Here is a 15,899-nt window from a genome sequence, read left to right on the forward strand (position 1 = left end):
GTTAGGGTCGGACTTTTATAACCCGAAAAAATCATAACCCGAATAGCCCGTACCCGAATGGCCCGACAACCCGAACGGGTTGGCCCGATTGACATCCCTACTCTTACATAAATTTGAAATTTGACGTCACTTGATCAATAGTTTAACATGCAAACAAATAAAAAAAGAATGGGATGTTCTTGTTTGACTGCCATTAAAGTATGCGTTAAATTAAATAGAATTCCCTTTCCCAAAGCATATGTAAGACACAAAACACGAGCTCAAAACACAAAACACGAGCTCAAAATCTCTCTCCTCCGATCCGATCCGATCCGATCCAATCCAATCCAATCCAATGGCCGCCGCCTCCTCTTTCACCATTGCAGCGCCACTCGCCTCAAATCCAACCGCGAAACTCACCTCTCTCTCCTCCTCCACCCCAGTATTCTTCAGCAACAATCTCAACAACCGGGCCGGGCTCGGGCTCGCTCTGGATCGCCCCTCGAGACCCCAAAAACGCGGATTCTCCTGTAACTGCATATTCGGGCTTGGAGTGCCGGAGATCGTCGTGATTGTCGGCGTCTCCGCACTCGTTTTTGGCCCCAAAGCACTGCCCGAAGTCGGCCGCGGCATTGGCAAGACTGTCAAGGGCTTTCAACAGGTCTTTTTACTTCTTTCCCCATTTTATCTTTTGTTTTTCTATTTATGTTCAAACTTATTTTTAGAAACAACTAAATGAATAAAAATCTGATCTTTACGTTTTTAGTGAATCGAATTTGAGCAGAGCTTCAAAGTCTTTGGAATTAAAAAATGTGTTCAAAATGACAAAATTTGAATAAATAACTGATCTTTAAGTTTTTAGTGAATCGAATTTGAGTAGAGCTTCAAGGTCTTTGGAATGTATTTGTAAAACAAATAAATGATGTGATTGAATGACAGATTTGAACTTAAATAAGCGAATGTTTTAACCTGTATCTGTTTTGGATCAACAATATTTTTACTTCTAGTTATCAAGAGCTGTGGATTTTGGGGAAACATTAGTACTTGACATCTGATCAAAAGTAGAAAAGCATTTTTACATCGGGAACGTCTCCGTTTGGTACTCTTTAAAAACTTAGAGCATCCACTACGCGTCGCGCCGGCGTCCCGCGATCCGTCCCGGAGACACAGGTCCGTCGCGCGACGCGTTGCAGCTCGCCGTCCAGTCCCGTCCAGTCCCGCGTCCCGTGTCGCCGAGACAAGCGACGGGCCGTCTCGCCACGCGCCTAGGCGACGTGGCGAGACCCGACGTCGTGCGTGACGCCCACTCGTCGGCCCGCGAGTGGGCGTCGTCACGCTGACGCAATAATTCAATTTTTTTAAAAAAATCGAATTTTAAAAAAAAACTTTTTATTTATAAAAATTGTTTTTATATTTAAAAATAATTTTTACAAATAAATAAATACAAGAAATTCATAATAGCCCACATATATTTGTTGGGCTTGCAAATTTATGAAACTCATTCTTGGTTGCTTCTCTTTTATAGAGACAACCTTGAATGTTTTATGTTCCACTTTCGATGTGGGACAAAGTCATTCTTGGTTGCTTCTCTTTTATAGAGACAACCTTGAATGTTTTATGTTCCACTTTTGATGTGGGACAAAGTAATTGTTGGTTGCTTCTCTTTTATAGAGACAACCTTGATTGTTTTATGTTTCACTTTCAATGTGGGACAAAGTCATTCTTGGTTGCTTCTCTTTTATAGAGACAGCCTTGAATGTTTTATGTTCCACTTTCGATGTGGGACAAAATCATTCTGGGTTGTTTCTCTTTTATAGAGACATCCAAGAATGATTTTGTCCCATATCGAAAGTGAAACATAAAACATTCAAGGATATCCATATAAAATTGTATTTTAAATTATATCATTTTTATTTTTTTAAGATTTTAATTATGTTTTTTTTTTAATTTTAAGTTGTATTTTTATTTTATGCTGTAATGTTATTTTAATTTTAAGAGTAAAGGCCAAAATTGGTCCTGAACATATAGCCATTTTACGATTTTGGTCCTAAACATTATCTTTTGGATTTTTTGGTCCTGCACATATGGACATTTGATCATTTTGGTCCTGCACATATGGAAATTTGATCATTTTGGTCCTCCGTCAATATTTTCGTTAAAAACTAACGGTCAACATTATTTTTTGGATTTTTTGGTCCTGCACATATGGATATTTGATCATTTTGGTCCTGCACATATGGAATTTTGATCATTTTGGTCCTCCGTCAATATTTTCGTTAAAAACTAACGGTCAACGGCCGATTTTTGACTAAAACAATGGGTTGGGTCGGGTCGTGTTTGGGTTACACGTTAAGAAAAAAAATAATTATTTTTTATTAATTAAAAAATTATAAAACTTTAATTTTTAGTTATTTTTGTTGATTATAAATATTATAACGACTAAAACATGATGTTATTATACGATTTAAACATGATATTACACGATAAAATAAAAAAAAATTACCAAATTAAAATAATCATTTTTTAATCAAAATAATAAAATTAAAGTATACTAATATTAAATCTATATAATAAAATTAAATAATTAAAAATTATTTTTAATAAAATCTATACTTTAATTTTATTAATTAAAAAATATTAATTAATTTTTTAAGAATATTATGCTTAGATTTTAACGAAAATATTATGCTTAGATTTTAAGAAAATATTATTTTTTTCTTAACGTGTAACCCAAACCCGACCCAAACACGACCCGACTCAACCCATTGTTTTAGTCAAAAATCGGCCGTTGACCGTTAGTTTTTAACGAAAATGTTGACGGAGGACCAAAACGATCAAAATTCCATATGTGCAGGACCAAAATGATCAAATGTCCATATGTGCAGGACCAAAAAATCCAAAAGATAATGTTGACCGTTAGTTTTTAACGGAAATATTGACGGAGGACCAAAATGATCAAATGTCCATATGTGCAGGACCAAAAAATCCAAAAGATAATGTTTAGGACCAAAATCGTAAAATGGCTATATGTTCAGGACCAATTTTGGCCTTTACTCTAATTTTAATGAAGTGTGTTTGTTTTAATTGAATTGTGTTGGAAAAAAAATAAAAAATGAAATTGAATGAATAGTAATTTAAGGGACGGAGCGTTGCAGGTTCCGTCCCTTAGTTGAGGGATGGAGGAATAAAGTACAGTGGGATCCTCAAATAGTAGTTTAAGGGACGGTGTGGGACAGCGTAGTGGATGGCTCTTAGGCTTGTGCCTTCTTTTGAATTTTCAAATGATCCGTCATACGTTGTGCATATTGTAATTTGCATAATATAGCAATCGATTTTTTTCTTCCCAAATTGTCGTTAAGATGCCCAAACGGCATTAGCAGATTTAATGTTGTTCTATCGAGAAGAAAGAAAGGGTCGTCTCGCACATGCATTAACTTGCAGCTAGAGGTTTCCCGATGAATCAGAATTACATATTTTTCCTTTCATCAAAGTCTAGCATTTAAGTTGATCGAGCTGTTCCTACTATATTTGGAATAAAATGTTGGCTTGGGCCAATGTTTAGATTGCTAACACGACCTCCGTTCATGCTAGTCATGTGTGGTAGCAGAAGTACTCTCCTTTTGTCTATTTGCTGAAATGAACCCGGACTGGTGGGCTATGATAGGATATGATTGATGATACGTAGATTAGCAAAAAGTTTTTGATGCACCCCTTTTAAAACTTGAAAAGAGTAATGGAAATATACTGAAAATAAATATACTTTCGAGTGTATAGCATAGTAGAAAACTGAAGAATAAGTTTGAAGGTAAAAATGAAACCTATACTAATTCTTGTCATAGGCTTTTAAGTGAACCTTATGAACCAGTTGATTCGGTGATATGCAATGCTGAAAAAGCTGTGAGCCGAAAATTTGGATAAGTTAGTCTTCTCCATGACCTCATTCTTATATTTTATTTGCATCTCCTGTCTCTTGGAATTCTGCAAAGTTTATTTTGGTTAATAAACTGCTACAAGAGAAAATTTGCATCATTGTATGATTATACTTCTACAAATGCAGCCCACTTCATTTTATGTATAGTTTCTCATACATAAATGCAACGTGATATGGTTTTTCCTCATCACTATAGTCCCTCTATCACTACGCTTCTTAGTTTCTCATACATAACTGCATGTCATTGTTTAAATCTGAAGAAAATTTTTTGTGTATGCTAAGGAAACTTTTGCTTATTCTTGAATATATATTTGAGCTAGTTTCTCGAGGCTTTCTCGAATCCTAGGTTCCATCCAAAAACAGCATAAATTTGCAATCACTGGAACATTTCTGCCCTGTCTACTGGATACATGCTAGTGATACCTTTTTCTTGATTGCTTCTCAAACTTACCCCTCGCCTATTAATAAGTGTTGCATTCCATAACGTGTGGCCTTGACAAGAGTTGTTCGATTAAGAATGACACTGTCTCTTTATCATGCTAAATTTGAAACATTTGAACTGTAGGCGGCCAAGGAGTTTGAGACCGAACTGAGGAAGGATCTCGAGGCTTCAGAAGAGGCTTCTGACGAGAAGCTTGAGACAGTGAAGGAAGGGCAGAAGATAGAAGCTTAAGTTTCCAGCACAAAAATGAGGTCGTTCAGTTTGAAGTTATAGCATAGCAGCTTCATTACTTACTTTAACTACAGTTTGATGTTTTTAACACAGATTAGAAAGGCTATGAGTTGTGTTGGATTATATACTGAATTTACAAGTATTTAGCTCCCTTTTAAATTCATTTCTTTTCTGTTTCTTGATTTTTCAGCATAGCATCATTCCATTACCAAAACTATGCTAATATACATGCGTAGCAGGTAGAATTAGAGATTTCTATTTGATTTGGTGTTAACTTCTTATACAATTTGCGTGTAATATGATTGCTAGAAACAAATCAATGCCACCAAATGATAGAGACATGTGAAAGTGCTTTGCCTTCAATCATTAAAATTAACATCATGCCTTTAATAAAATTATACTCTCGGTTACATGCTATTCTCATTTTTTGCCCATTAACTCTAAACAAAAAGGATTTCTTTTGTCTTTTTTTTTCTCACTTTTGTCTCTTTTTTTCTCCCACAACTTTTTCTCCCTCTCTCTTCTCTTTTTACATGCAATACTATTGGCTGAACAACGTCATTTAACACAATCTTAAACCTCAAATTATACTTACTCTGATATATAAACATAAAAAAATCTATTTTATTCTATTTTTCTGAAAAAGGAAACTTTTCATTTTAGAAAACTTCTCTCATTCTCAATAAGGTGAGATTAGTAACGGAGCTAGAATTTTGATTATGGGAAAGATTATTATTCTCTCTGTTCCATGTTAATAAAGGCATATCTTTTTGCCATAGAGATTAAGAAAGTAGATATTTAATAGTACGTGGGTTGAGGAGAATAAAGTAATAGAGATAAAAAAGTATGAGAGAGAGTGTATATTGCTTTTTACCTAATATAGAAATGACTCTATTGTGTTGGAATGTCTCAAAAAAGAATACGACTCTATTAATATGGAACGGAAGGAGTATTAAATTTTGTTGAGTTGTTCAATGTTGAGTTGTTGAGTATCTACGATATGGAATCAACTCGAACATCAGTAATAACTAATAGAGGGATGCACGCCGAGAGATGTATAGTGAGCTAATTAGAGGATCATAATACAAATTAGAGATACAATGATAATGTCAACGTCAAAATAATTAAAGAATATATATTTTTATTATAATAAAAAGCATGACATCGAAATAATTAAAGAATAGGTACAACAAAAAGCATGTGTTAAATTTATTTTTGCTAATATTAGTACTTAATTTATGAAATAAAAGAACTACGAGTATTTTCTAGTAGATTTTTAATAACAAAGAGCATATCATTAAAATTTATGTGAAATAATACTCCTTTCTTCCCACTCAAAATATCCATATTCTTAAGTGGTATGAGATTTTAGGAGTTGTTAAATAGAGTAAATAGAGAGAAAAATGTAGTTGAATATTTACACTTAAAATATTTACTCATTCTATCCCATAAAAATATATGAGCATTTGAAATGAAATGAAATTAATGCACAATTAGTAAAGTAAAAGCGATGAGGAGAAGGATAGTTATTTACACTAAAAATCAATTCCAAAATTCCAACATAAAATGAAAAGTGTGAGTAACATGAAGCGGATGGAGTACAAATTGAGTGAGAAATAAATAATAAGATAAAAAAAATAATATATACATCTGTCACGATCGCCCTTACTAAGAGCATCTCTGAAATTTGTCTCCCCGTGATCCGTGGTGTGCCTTCCCTTCTATCTCTTTTGCATTTCTTCTGTCGTTGTGAACTGCTCAAGTTAGAGTGTCAACTTGAGCCAGGTAGCCAAAGGTATGCCTTCTACCTGCGAATACCGGGGAGTGGATCCAGTGGAAGTTCAAACTGGTCAACTTGACTCAATCCGACTTGAGTGAGATGGATGGGGGGACTCGGGGCATTTCGAAACCTTAACCCACAATATTATTAACTAGTATAGGGAAGTAAAGATTGATCTCATAGAGATGATGTGTTCTACATTGGTTGCGGACAAAATGGGGTTGGCTGCTGCCACTCTTCACTGCAGTGGGTTAAGTTGAGATTGCTAAGGGCGTGACAAACTGAGAGATTCACTAAGCTAAACTGATCAACTCATTTTGATATATGAACGTGTACGATGGTTTCCTGAAATAGCCAAACAGCATAAAAGTAACCGGTGTCAGGAATCTGTAAAGTGTACGATAAAGCAAAATTTAACTAACAAACTCATCTTCTCCAACAACCAAATCAAGGAACAGAGTAAAACAAATCTGCAGAGGCTTTCATCAAAACAAACTTGGCAAGAAGGCACAAACTTATAAATCTAACGCATAACTCTGAATCAAGCTGAGAGCAACTACTTTGAAGACGTAAACAAACTGACCTACTCATACTCATGCAAATAATAACATGAAACTTCAGATCTACGACTACCGAAACGAATCAAACGCGATCGCATCTTCGATCAACGCAAACATACTCAGATCTATACTCTCATGTTGCCAATTAGCAGATCTAAACGTCCTAACGCATCCCATCCATGATTACTTCATAACTGAGCAAGATTCATAGACAACGCAGCAGATCCAACAGAATAAACAGCAACAAAACATTTGAGCTAAGATGCACGGTAAACAACTTCCACAAAACATTGGTCGTTAAACTAAATTCACTGAGTCAACACATCCAAAGTCTGAAACGTCTAGCATAAACTAAAAGTGAACAATACTAAGAGTACAAATTGTTTCATCGCTTCTTCTCGAAGCGGAATTACAGAACCAAAAGATAGAATTGATAAAACCAACACCAATACCCTCCTGACTAAACTAAACTTAGAACTAAGTGTGCATGTGTGACAGAAGTTAAGTATGTGAAGTAGGATGAGCTCTCATTTCAGCTCTAGAAGAGAACTGAATTCTAAGATGTATCTTGTGTACCCCTCTTTCCGTCCTCCTCCTACTCGCGTTAGGCTTTCTATATATAGAGAGGCGTAGGGCTCAAATCCCTAGGGTACCGTCCTCTCGAAAATTCGCTTTTGCCCTTGGCTTTTGGGGTCTTCGGGTTATGCTCAATCTTCCATGTGGAGAAGACTCCAGCTGGCTCCACTTAATTTTGACTTGATCAACTCAGCACAGCAGTTTCTACTTCACTCCTCTTGTTCTGTCTTTCCGCCCAGTTGATCCATTCGTTCTCTGGCTATGGCAGAATTCACACACACCTGACTCACATTTACATGTTAGATTACAGAATTGGGTGTAGTTTTGTCACAAAACACATGCATGAAACGAACCTTATCAATCTCCAGCCATTTAAACTAAACTCAAACTCATTTTAATGTAAATGTCACATCAAATATGATTTCACTCCAACCATTTACACTAAACTCAAACTTAAAAGAATATTCTTTATATTATGTTTTTTTACTCATAAAATTTTAAAAACTTTTGAGTTTGGGAAAACAACGACATAAATCACTAAAAAGTCTTCATATTAATTCAAAGCCTCAAGAAGGAACATTAGGGAAATGAATCAATATAGTGGAATCAATATAGTGGAATCAATGTCTTATATGAGGAAGTAAAGTATGAAGACTATTTTTTTTTTGAATATCTCAAAATGATAAAAATGAGATTAGTTGGACGGATGTAGTACTACATTTGTCGTACAAATGTACCTTTGTTATTCTTTGGGATTCTTTCGATGCGTTCCTTTTTTTTTATTCCTATAGTTACAATTCCAGAATGTGTTTTAATCTATATTGAAATTATTTTAATTATAAAATTATTATTTACTTTCTTTATTTTAGTATAAGATTTGGATAATGACATAGAATTTGGATAATTACATAAGATTTTAAGAGATACATTTTATAAGTTAAATATAGAAAGAAAATATTCCCTCCGTTCCATAGTAGTGGAGTCATTTTGCCATTTTGGTACATTCCATAGTAGTGGAGTCATTTCCCTTTTTAGTAAAAGTTAACACATTTCTTCTCACTTACTTTACTCTCTCTTACTTTATTCTCTCTTCATCTCTCTAATTTCTTAATCTCCGTGCCGAAAAGAAATGCCCCCACTACTATGGAATGGAGGGAGTAATATATTTGTATAATATAAGAGAGAATATTTTCCTAAAAAGAAAATATTACTATGTTAAACTTGACTGTTATTTTTCACAGTTAGTTCTTCATCTAAATTCTTTCTTTCCATTCTTGAGAGAGAGAGGGGGAGGGGGAGGGGGAGGGGGAGAGGGAGAGGGGGAGGGAGAGGGGAGAGATGAGGAGAGATTTCGGAAAAAAGGGTTAAATTCGTTGACATTTCGAAATTTGACATTCAATTCGCTGTCCTTTCAGAATATGGAATCGGGCATGCGAATTTTTTAGAATAAGAGATTTTTGTATTTTTGTATTTTTTCTATGCTTTTATCTTATTATATCTCTTATAACATTTATGAATTGACCAAATTACCCATATGAAAATTGAATCTCATTGGGAAACTCCTTGGGAAATTTGTCGCGCCGCTACAAACGATCCCCCTTCTCCTCCTCTTTCATCCATTGCTCCGCCGCTCCTCCGTCTTCACTCGATTATCAAATCCTCGATAAAATATCCTCCAATTCGAACTCGAAACCAGCTTCAACTTATTCCAATTAGACTTTAAATATTCGAATCACGATACAGTGACACTCAATGCGGAGCTAGCTGGATTAACCGATCCCGATTCTTGAGCAGTTAGCTATCAACAAAAATGGAGATGGCTTCGTTAGGATCAAGATCTACAATACACCAATCGAAGGACAAAAATGAATTAAAAAAACCTCTGCAGTTAATTGGCATTATGCGCCTGAATATTACATATTATGAGGAATGTTGATATTCTCGTGATTGTATCAGCTTCTTCAGGCCTTCAGATATAATCGCACTCAGGTCACCCTCCCACTCTCTATATATATGTAGTACTCCCTCCGTCCCGAGCTACTCGCTCATTTCCTTTTCGGCTCGGAGATTAAGGAATGAGTGTATAGGAAAGTCAAAAATGACGGCTGTAAGTGAAATTTTTTACTAAAAATGGAAAGAGTGCAAGTAACTTGGGACGCCTAAAAAGGAAATAAGTGCGAGTAGTGCGGGACGGAGGGAGTATATCGAAAACTATGTGAGTAACTGAATGCTCTAATTATGTATAAGTATATTCCTTTAGATTTATCTCTTTAACTGTAGAATCTGGCCTTCTGCCGGTGTAGTTTCTGTTGAGTTTGGTGGTGGCCTACGTGTCTGCTATAAGAGAGAGGGTGGAGAGAGATGAATTATTTTCCGAAATTTGGAATTACTATGATCTGGCATTTAGAATTTGGAATTTAAATTTTACGTGGGTAATTTGGCCAATTCATAAATGTTATAAGAGATATAAGGGTGTCCACTATAAGGCGGACACGCCCAATAGCCCTCCCCAGTTTTTATCCATAGCCCCAATTTTGTTGTCCATAGCCCCAAAATTCTATTTCCGCCACTATAGTGGACAACTCCAATAGCCCCCAAATTTTATAATCAATTTTCATTTTTAAATATTTTTTAGTTTCAATCAAGTGTAATTTAAATAATCGCAGTGTAAATAACTAGAATACGAGGTAATTAGGGCCGAATATTAGGGTGATTCGTCGTCTCCTCGGTGCATTTTTTAGAGAGTGGTTGTGTAGACAGTGAGTGGATGGATTTTGTGAAAATGGTGAAAAATAGATGGTGGGAAGTGGTATTTATAGAGGAAAAAAGAAAAAAAAAATTTAGTTCACGCCGCATGCGCCGCGGCGAAACTTCTCATCACTATAATCGTCGCGCCTATAGGCGCAGCTATAGCCTCCCCCGCCGCATCCTCGCCCCGCACCCGGCGATTCCTCGTCCGAAGCCCCTCCCCCCAGCCGCCGCGTCCACCCCCGCGGCGGACACCCTTCCCACTATAAGCCGCCCCGCTTCCGCCCCAAACGCGGCTATAGCCGCGTCCTCATTATAGTAGACGCTCTAATAAGATAAAAGCATAGAAAAAGATAAAAATACAAAAATCCCTCATTCTAAAAAATTCGCATGTCCCGATCCCATATTCTAAAAGGGCAATGAGTTGAATGTCATATTTCGAAAGGTTAGCGAATTTAACCCCTTTTTTTCCGAAATTTCTTGAGAGATGAGAGAGATGGAAAGCGTTTTCTCAGTGGATGACATATCCGATGGATTCTGGTCGCCCCACGCGCCTCCCGTTTTCCTTCAGGACGATGCCGACGCACATCACCCGACTTCCTCCGCCGCCGCCGGGATGAATCGCAGCCCATCGGAATGGGCATTCCAGCGCTTCCTTCAGGAGGCCACCTCACCCGATCACAGCATCACCACCTCCTTCCCCACCGACGACGTTGTTAAGACCAAAGCCAGCCATCACCATCGAATTGATAATCACCAGCCGGCGCCGGCGCCGGAAGCGCCGCCGAATATTCCGATCGATTCACAGGAGTACCAGGCACTCCTGAAAAGCCGCCTCGATTTGGCTTGTGCCGCCGTCGCTTTGACTTGGGTAATTTTCATCAATTGATTTTGTCCTTATCGTTTGAGTCCACTTTTTTAGGGAAACAGTAAATTACTTGAGTTTTCTATGTGCAATTAGGTTTTAGCTAATCTCTTACTGTTTATTAGCTGATAGATTGTGCCTTTGTCGAAATTTCATACTTCTTCCCTCTTAGATAATGTTTTGTTAGTATAATTTAGGTTATTTATTCTGTTTCTGCACTAGTTGAGCGAGTATCATATGCAGTACTGAGATTTAGGCATTTTGAGTTGCTTATGTATTGCTTATATATTGTTAGGAAACTAATGGCAAGGCTCCGGGATCTAATGCATCGGCTCCAGCTGTGGCTGACCTTGGATCTCAGGTTTCCAATTTGTCTTCTTCTAAAGGTTATTGAAAATTCTATTGTGCTTCTTATTGAAATTTGATCAAGTTCTTTTCACATGAACATAAAATATTCTCTTGATGCGTTGACGTGCGCAAAGTGTGACATGATTTATGTCATTGATTGTGTCATGCATGTGATAGTAGGTAGACCTGAAATATAGTGGGAAAAGGGGAATGAGGAAATTACAGTAGTAGTATGCTTAACATTACATACGCCCCTGCTTCCTCTGTGTTACTACTGTTAACGATCTTAACATTAATTGGTTATTAAATTTTAAGTACTTCTATGTTCCTGCCTATTCAATACTCCTGTTAAGCTAGCTATTTTCAAGTTTCAACAATAAGGCACGCCTCACTTTTGTAAGCATGCTAGTAGTCTATCTCTTGAACATCATATGAGAAAGACTGAAGTTTGCTACCCGCAAGGGTCAGAGCGAGATTCATGAAAAGTAGTTTTAAAGAATAAGAATCTGAACTCAAAACTCAAACATCTTTAACTGACTAGATACGATGAAGTGCTTATTCCTTATCAACCGCAAGTTTATCGTTTGTGGTACTTTGGTTCCAATAATTCAGCTCTTGTTTATAGATGCAATGGTGTTCAGTTATCTGCCACTGCAAGAAGTATTTCATGCTAAATAGTCGAATCAATTACATGCAATGATTAAGTCAACTCCTTTCTGGGTCATACTATAAGTTATTCTCTCTTTTCTTTGCTTCTCTCTAGATTTCAACAGTCATCTATTGTTTTTAGATGCATCATCCATCTATTTATGCATGATGCAAATGGGAAAGGTATTATTGTTCTTGTATAAAATGGTAACTTTAACAGTTGGTGACTTCTTGATTGATATTCCGAAGTTCACATGCCTGAGGGTGGTAGAAGGGTTCATTACCAGACAGCGTAGTTCATGCAGTGTGGTTTACTCCTGTTTTTGTTCTCCTACTTTTCTCAAAATAGTGAAAGGATACCTTCATATATAAAACATATGCTAAACTGAAATAACACCATATATCTACTGCTGCAGATGTACTATGCAGTATGGAATGCTTGGTTTGTGAGTAGGCTGCTGAGGAGTTAATGGAATAGTAATTGAAAAAAATTACTTTAATATTTGAAAAACTGAACCTATATGTAACATAATCTTTGTTGTTTTTACTCTCTTTAGCAAGCGGAATGGATTTATCAAAGACACAAGTTGAGGATTTTAGTGAAATGGTTGGTGTACCACCCCTTCTTTCAAGCTCAACCAAATCTGTTGCTCAAGTTAGATCCACCTCAAGTGGTTCTTCTGGGGATCAGTCTGATGACGATGAAGCAGAAACTGAGGCTAGTCAGAATATGGACCCTGCTGACGCTAAACGCATGAGAAGGTATGCTTTTTTATCCTCTGTTTATTGCATGATTACATCATTATCAAGCAGTAAGGAGTATATATTATTCCCTCCGTCCCCAAAGAGTATGAACTTTGGGTTCGGCACGGGTTTTAATGCATTATTGGTAAAGTAAGATAGAGATAGATAGAGAAAGTTTTTTAAGTATTGTTAGTGGAGAATGGGTCCCACCTCATTAGAGAGAAGAGAGTTTCCAAAATTGGAATGTTCATACTCTTTGGGGAAAGACGAAAAAGGAAATAGTTCATACTCTTCAGGGACGGAGGGAGTAATGTATTATCCCCAAAATAATACTCCCTCCGTCCCATAAGAGTATGCAAGTTTGATTGAGCCTGAGTTTTAATGCACAATTGGTAAAGTAAGAGAGAGGTAGAAAGAAAAAGTAATTAAAATATTGTTTGTAGAAAATGGGTCCCACCTTATTAGAGAAAAAGAGTCCAAAATTAGAAAGTGCATACTCTTGTGGGACGGACTAAAAAGGAAAGAGATCATACTCTTGTGGGACAGAGGGAGTAGTGCATTTAAGCTTGAAGTTGTTGATTATCCCAATCGTATATATCTTACAAAGTTTTCATTTAATGAAATCTTATATTAAGAGTGGATGCAGATTGTTGTTAAACATGCAAGGTACAGAGAAGTTTGAAAAGAAGAAATATCTAATGGGGAAAGGGGATGCTGGGGTACATATTTGTCATAATATATACTCCATATAAATGATAGTGACAATGGGAAAAGTTAAAATGTAATGTTAGCGGATTAACTTTGTAGGACCTGCCAAAACCACTGAGTTCTCTGAGAATATAATATACATATGTTGTTAGAATAAGAATGTGCTTTCTTTTTCTGTTTAATCTTTAGGATAATTGAGAATATCACTTCTGGTTTTCACCTATACCTTGGAAATAATCAAATCTCCGTTATACTAATCACTGGCCTTTGAGCTGATAGCATCTAATTATGTGTGACAGTCTTCTATAGTACAAAAGTTTACAACATTTATAAGCACACATGACCGTACTTTCTTTTTCTCTTTTTAAGCTTTGAGATGATTGGGAATAGCTCTGGTGGTTTGAGCTACATATTGTACTTGATGAACTGTAATGTTAAATACACTATCCTAGCAGCCAATAATGGCCCACCCACATGATCTACCCACCTGTATTTGAAAAAAATATGTGATATAATAGGGATTCTCTGCACTATGCTGTAAGAACAGAATTGTCATAGCCTGTTTTTAATATTTTATGAGAAGTTTCTGATCAATAAGTCAATATATATCTTTAAAATATCTGAATAAGGATAAAGTAAGTTTTTTACTCAAATGACACTGTCAGGATGGTGTGAAAATATCCAGCATAATAATATATACAGCTTATGTTATAGTTCCAAATAAATTCTGTTATCTATAGCTTCAAATAATTCGTGTTATCTAATAGTACTAATACAGTAATATTGTTGAGTATTTTCAGAATGATTTCAAATAGAGAATCAGCTCGTCGCTCAAGAAGGAGGAAGCAGGCCCATATGTCTGAGCGTGAGACACAGGTACAAGCTCTATTCATCATTTTCGTTTAGAAAGTCATTCCACTAAAGGTCTAATCATATCTTGGCCTTTCTTCTCCCCAGGTCTCTCAATTAAGAGTTGAAAATGCCACATTAGTCAAGCGCTTTACAGACATAAATCAGAAATACAACGAATCAGCTGTTGACAATAGAGTTTTGAAGGCTGACGTTGAAACCCTGAGAGCTAAGGTACGTTAGATCATTGGATAGCTGAAGTGCTGTATTGTTTGAAATGGAAGATTTCAAGCGACCCATTTAAGATGCTAAGACACTCCGCCTACTTTCCCTGGATTATTGTTTTATTACACATTTTTTAATCTTTTCCATCACTCACTATTAACTTTGTTAATTAAAACTGAAGTCCTACACTTTTTATCTATATTAGATTCGTGCTTTTCAGTACGATAACTCTACTCTATTATGTAAGAATTGGATATTTTGGCCACTGATTGTAGCTCGTTAGTCGTGAGCTTAGCTGGAAAGTTCTAAATTAATCGTCACTTGCCTCTGTCATCCATCTTTCTGTGTTCCTTCTATGTGCATGTTCCTAAGAGTTGGAAAACTCATATATTACATGAGTTTTGGGTGAAGGATCCGTTGCATCTCTTTTTGTGAGCCTTAGTACATGTGGTTTTACTAAAAATGAGTATTTTCTTCTCAAACAGGTGAAAATGGCGGAAGAAAGTGTGAAAAGAGTAACTGGTTTGAACTCAATATTCCACGCTATGTCTGAATTATCCACGACAGGCATGCAATCCTTCGGTCGCAGTCCTTCTAAAACATCAGCAGATGCTGCTGTACCATTACAAGATCAGCGTTACTATCTGTCATCTTCTCATAATCACTTAACTAACCTTGGAATTCAAAACGATTTGGTCGATATTCCACCAGTGGATAATGTACCATCAAACACGACTGCTGCCATTGGGGGTAACAAGATTGGAAGAAGTGTCCCTATGCAGAGACATGCTAACTTGGAACATATGCAGAACCACAGCTGTGAAGGAATGGGTTCTTCTGGCACTCGAGGTGCTGGAGAACTGTAAGGCTTCACCGAAAGATCGTGCATAAGACTTTGTTGTTTCATTGTACGGAAGATGACTCATTATTGCCTTCATTTTTATGTGTGAAAGTTGCTGGTGCAATTGGTTAATAATTCTAAGTTTCTGAACAATGAAGTCTATGTCATGTGATTTTGCGAATGTTATATTATATAAATGTATTTCGTAGGGATGCATCATTTTATTCTTTTGACACTTTTTTGAAATTTTTAGGCAAATGCCAAATGTAATGTGGAGCAAAGGTGCACAATGTATTTGAATAAAGATCTGAATGACGAATATTAAATCAAACCATCAACTCTCCTCTTTCGAGGCCACATAAAACTTCCGAGCAGAATGATCTCGGCCTTCCTTTGGTGCTTGATCGGTATTGACTACGTTCGT

The 15,899-nt window shown here is 36.4% G+C and overlaps 2 protein-coding genes across 2 annotated transcripts; both read left to right on the plus strand.

The window, feature by feature from the left end:
• The first annotated feature begins 224 nt into the window (after positions 1-224).
• Positions 225-4,767, plus strand: LOC121783063 (sec-independent protein translocase protein TATA, chloroplastic-like). The gene is made up of 2 exons (XM_042181112.1): positions 225-640; positions 4,476-4,767. Exons 1-2 carry the CDS (start codon positions 335-337, stop codon positions 4,581-4,583), a joined length of 414 nt encoding a protein of 137 aa, XP_042037046.1. The 5' UTR covers positions 225-334; the 3' UTR covers positions 4,584-4,767.
• A 5,937-nt stretch (positions 4,768-10,704) lies between these two features.
• LOC121782910 (light-inducible protein CPRF2-like) lies at positions 10,705-15,694 on the plus strand. The gene is made up of 6 exons (XM_042180909.1): positions 10,705-11,118; positions 11,408-11,498; positions 12,666-12,870; positions 14,361-14,436; positions 14,518-14,643; positions 15,120-15,694. The coding sequence occupies exons 1-6, from the start codon at positions 10,735-10,737 to the stop codon at positions 15,498-15,500; spliced, it is 1,263 nt and encodes a 420-aa protein (XP_042036843.1). The 5' UTR covers positions 10,705-10,734; the 3' UTR covers positions 15,501-15,694.
• Positions 15,695-15,899: the final 205 nt, after the last annotated feature.

The sequence above is a fragment of the Salvia splendens genome, chromosome 20 (assembly GCF_004379255.2).
Source record: "Salvia splendens isolate huo1 chromosome 20, SspV2, whole genome shotgun sequence".
Taxonomy (NCBI): domain Eukaryota; kingdom Viridiplantae; phylum Streptophyta; class Magnoliopsida; order Lamiales; family Lamiaceae; genus Salvia; species Salvia splendens.

What these genes read in the sequence shown, in the direction of transcription:
- LOC121783063 (XM_042181112.1), top strand. Translation starts at nt 335, where the DNA reads ATGGCCGCCGCCTCCTCTTTCACCATTGCAGCGCCACTCGCCTCAAAT. An exon ending in CTGTCAAGGGCTTTCAACAG is followed by an intron (nt 641 to 4,475) that starts GTCTTTTTACTT and finishes TTTGAACTGTAG; the next exon opens with GCGGCCAAGGAGTTTGAGAC.
- LOC121782910 (XM_042180909.1), top strand. Translation starts at nt 10,735, where the DNA reads ATGAGAGAGATGGAAAGCGTTTTCTCAGTGGATGACATATCCGATGGA. An exon ending in CAATTTGTCTTCTTCTAAAG is followed by an intron (nt 11,499 to 12,665) that starts GTTATTGAAAAT and finishes TACTCTCTTTAG; the next exon opens with CAAGCGGAATGGATTTATCA. An exon ending in GACGCTAAACGCATGAGAAG is followed by an intron (nt 12,871 to 14,360) that starts GTATGCTTTTTT and finishes GAGTATTTTCAG; the next exon opens with AATGATTTCAAATAGAGAAT.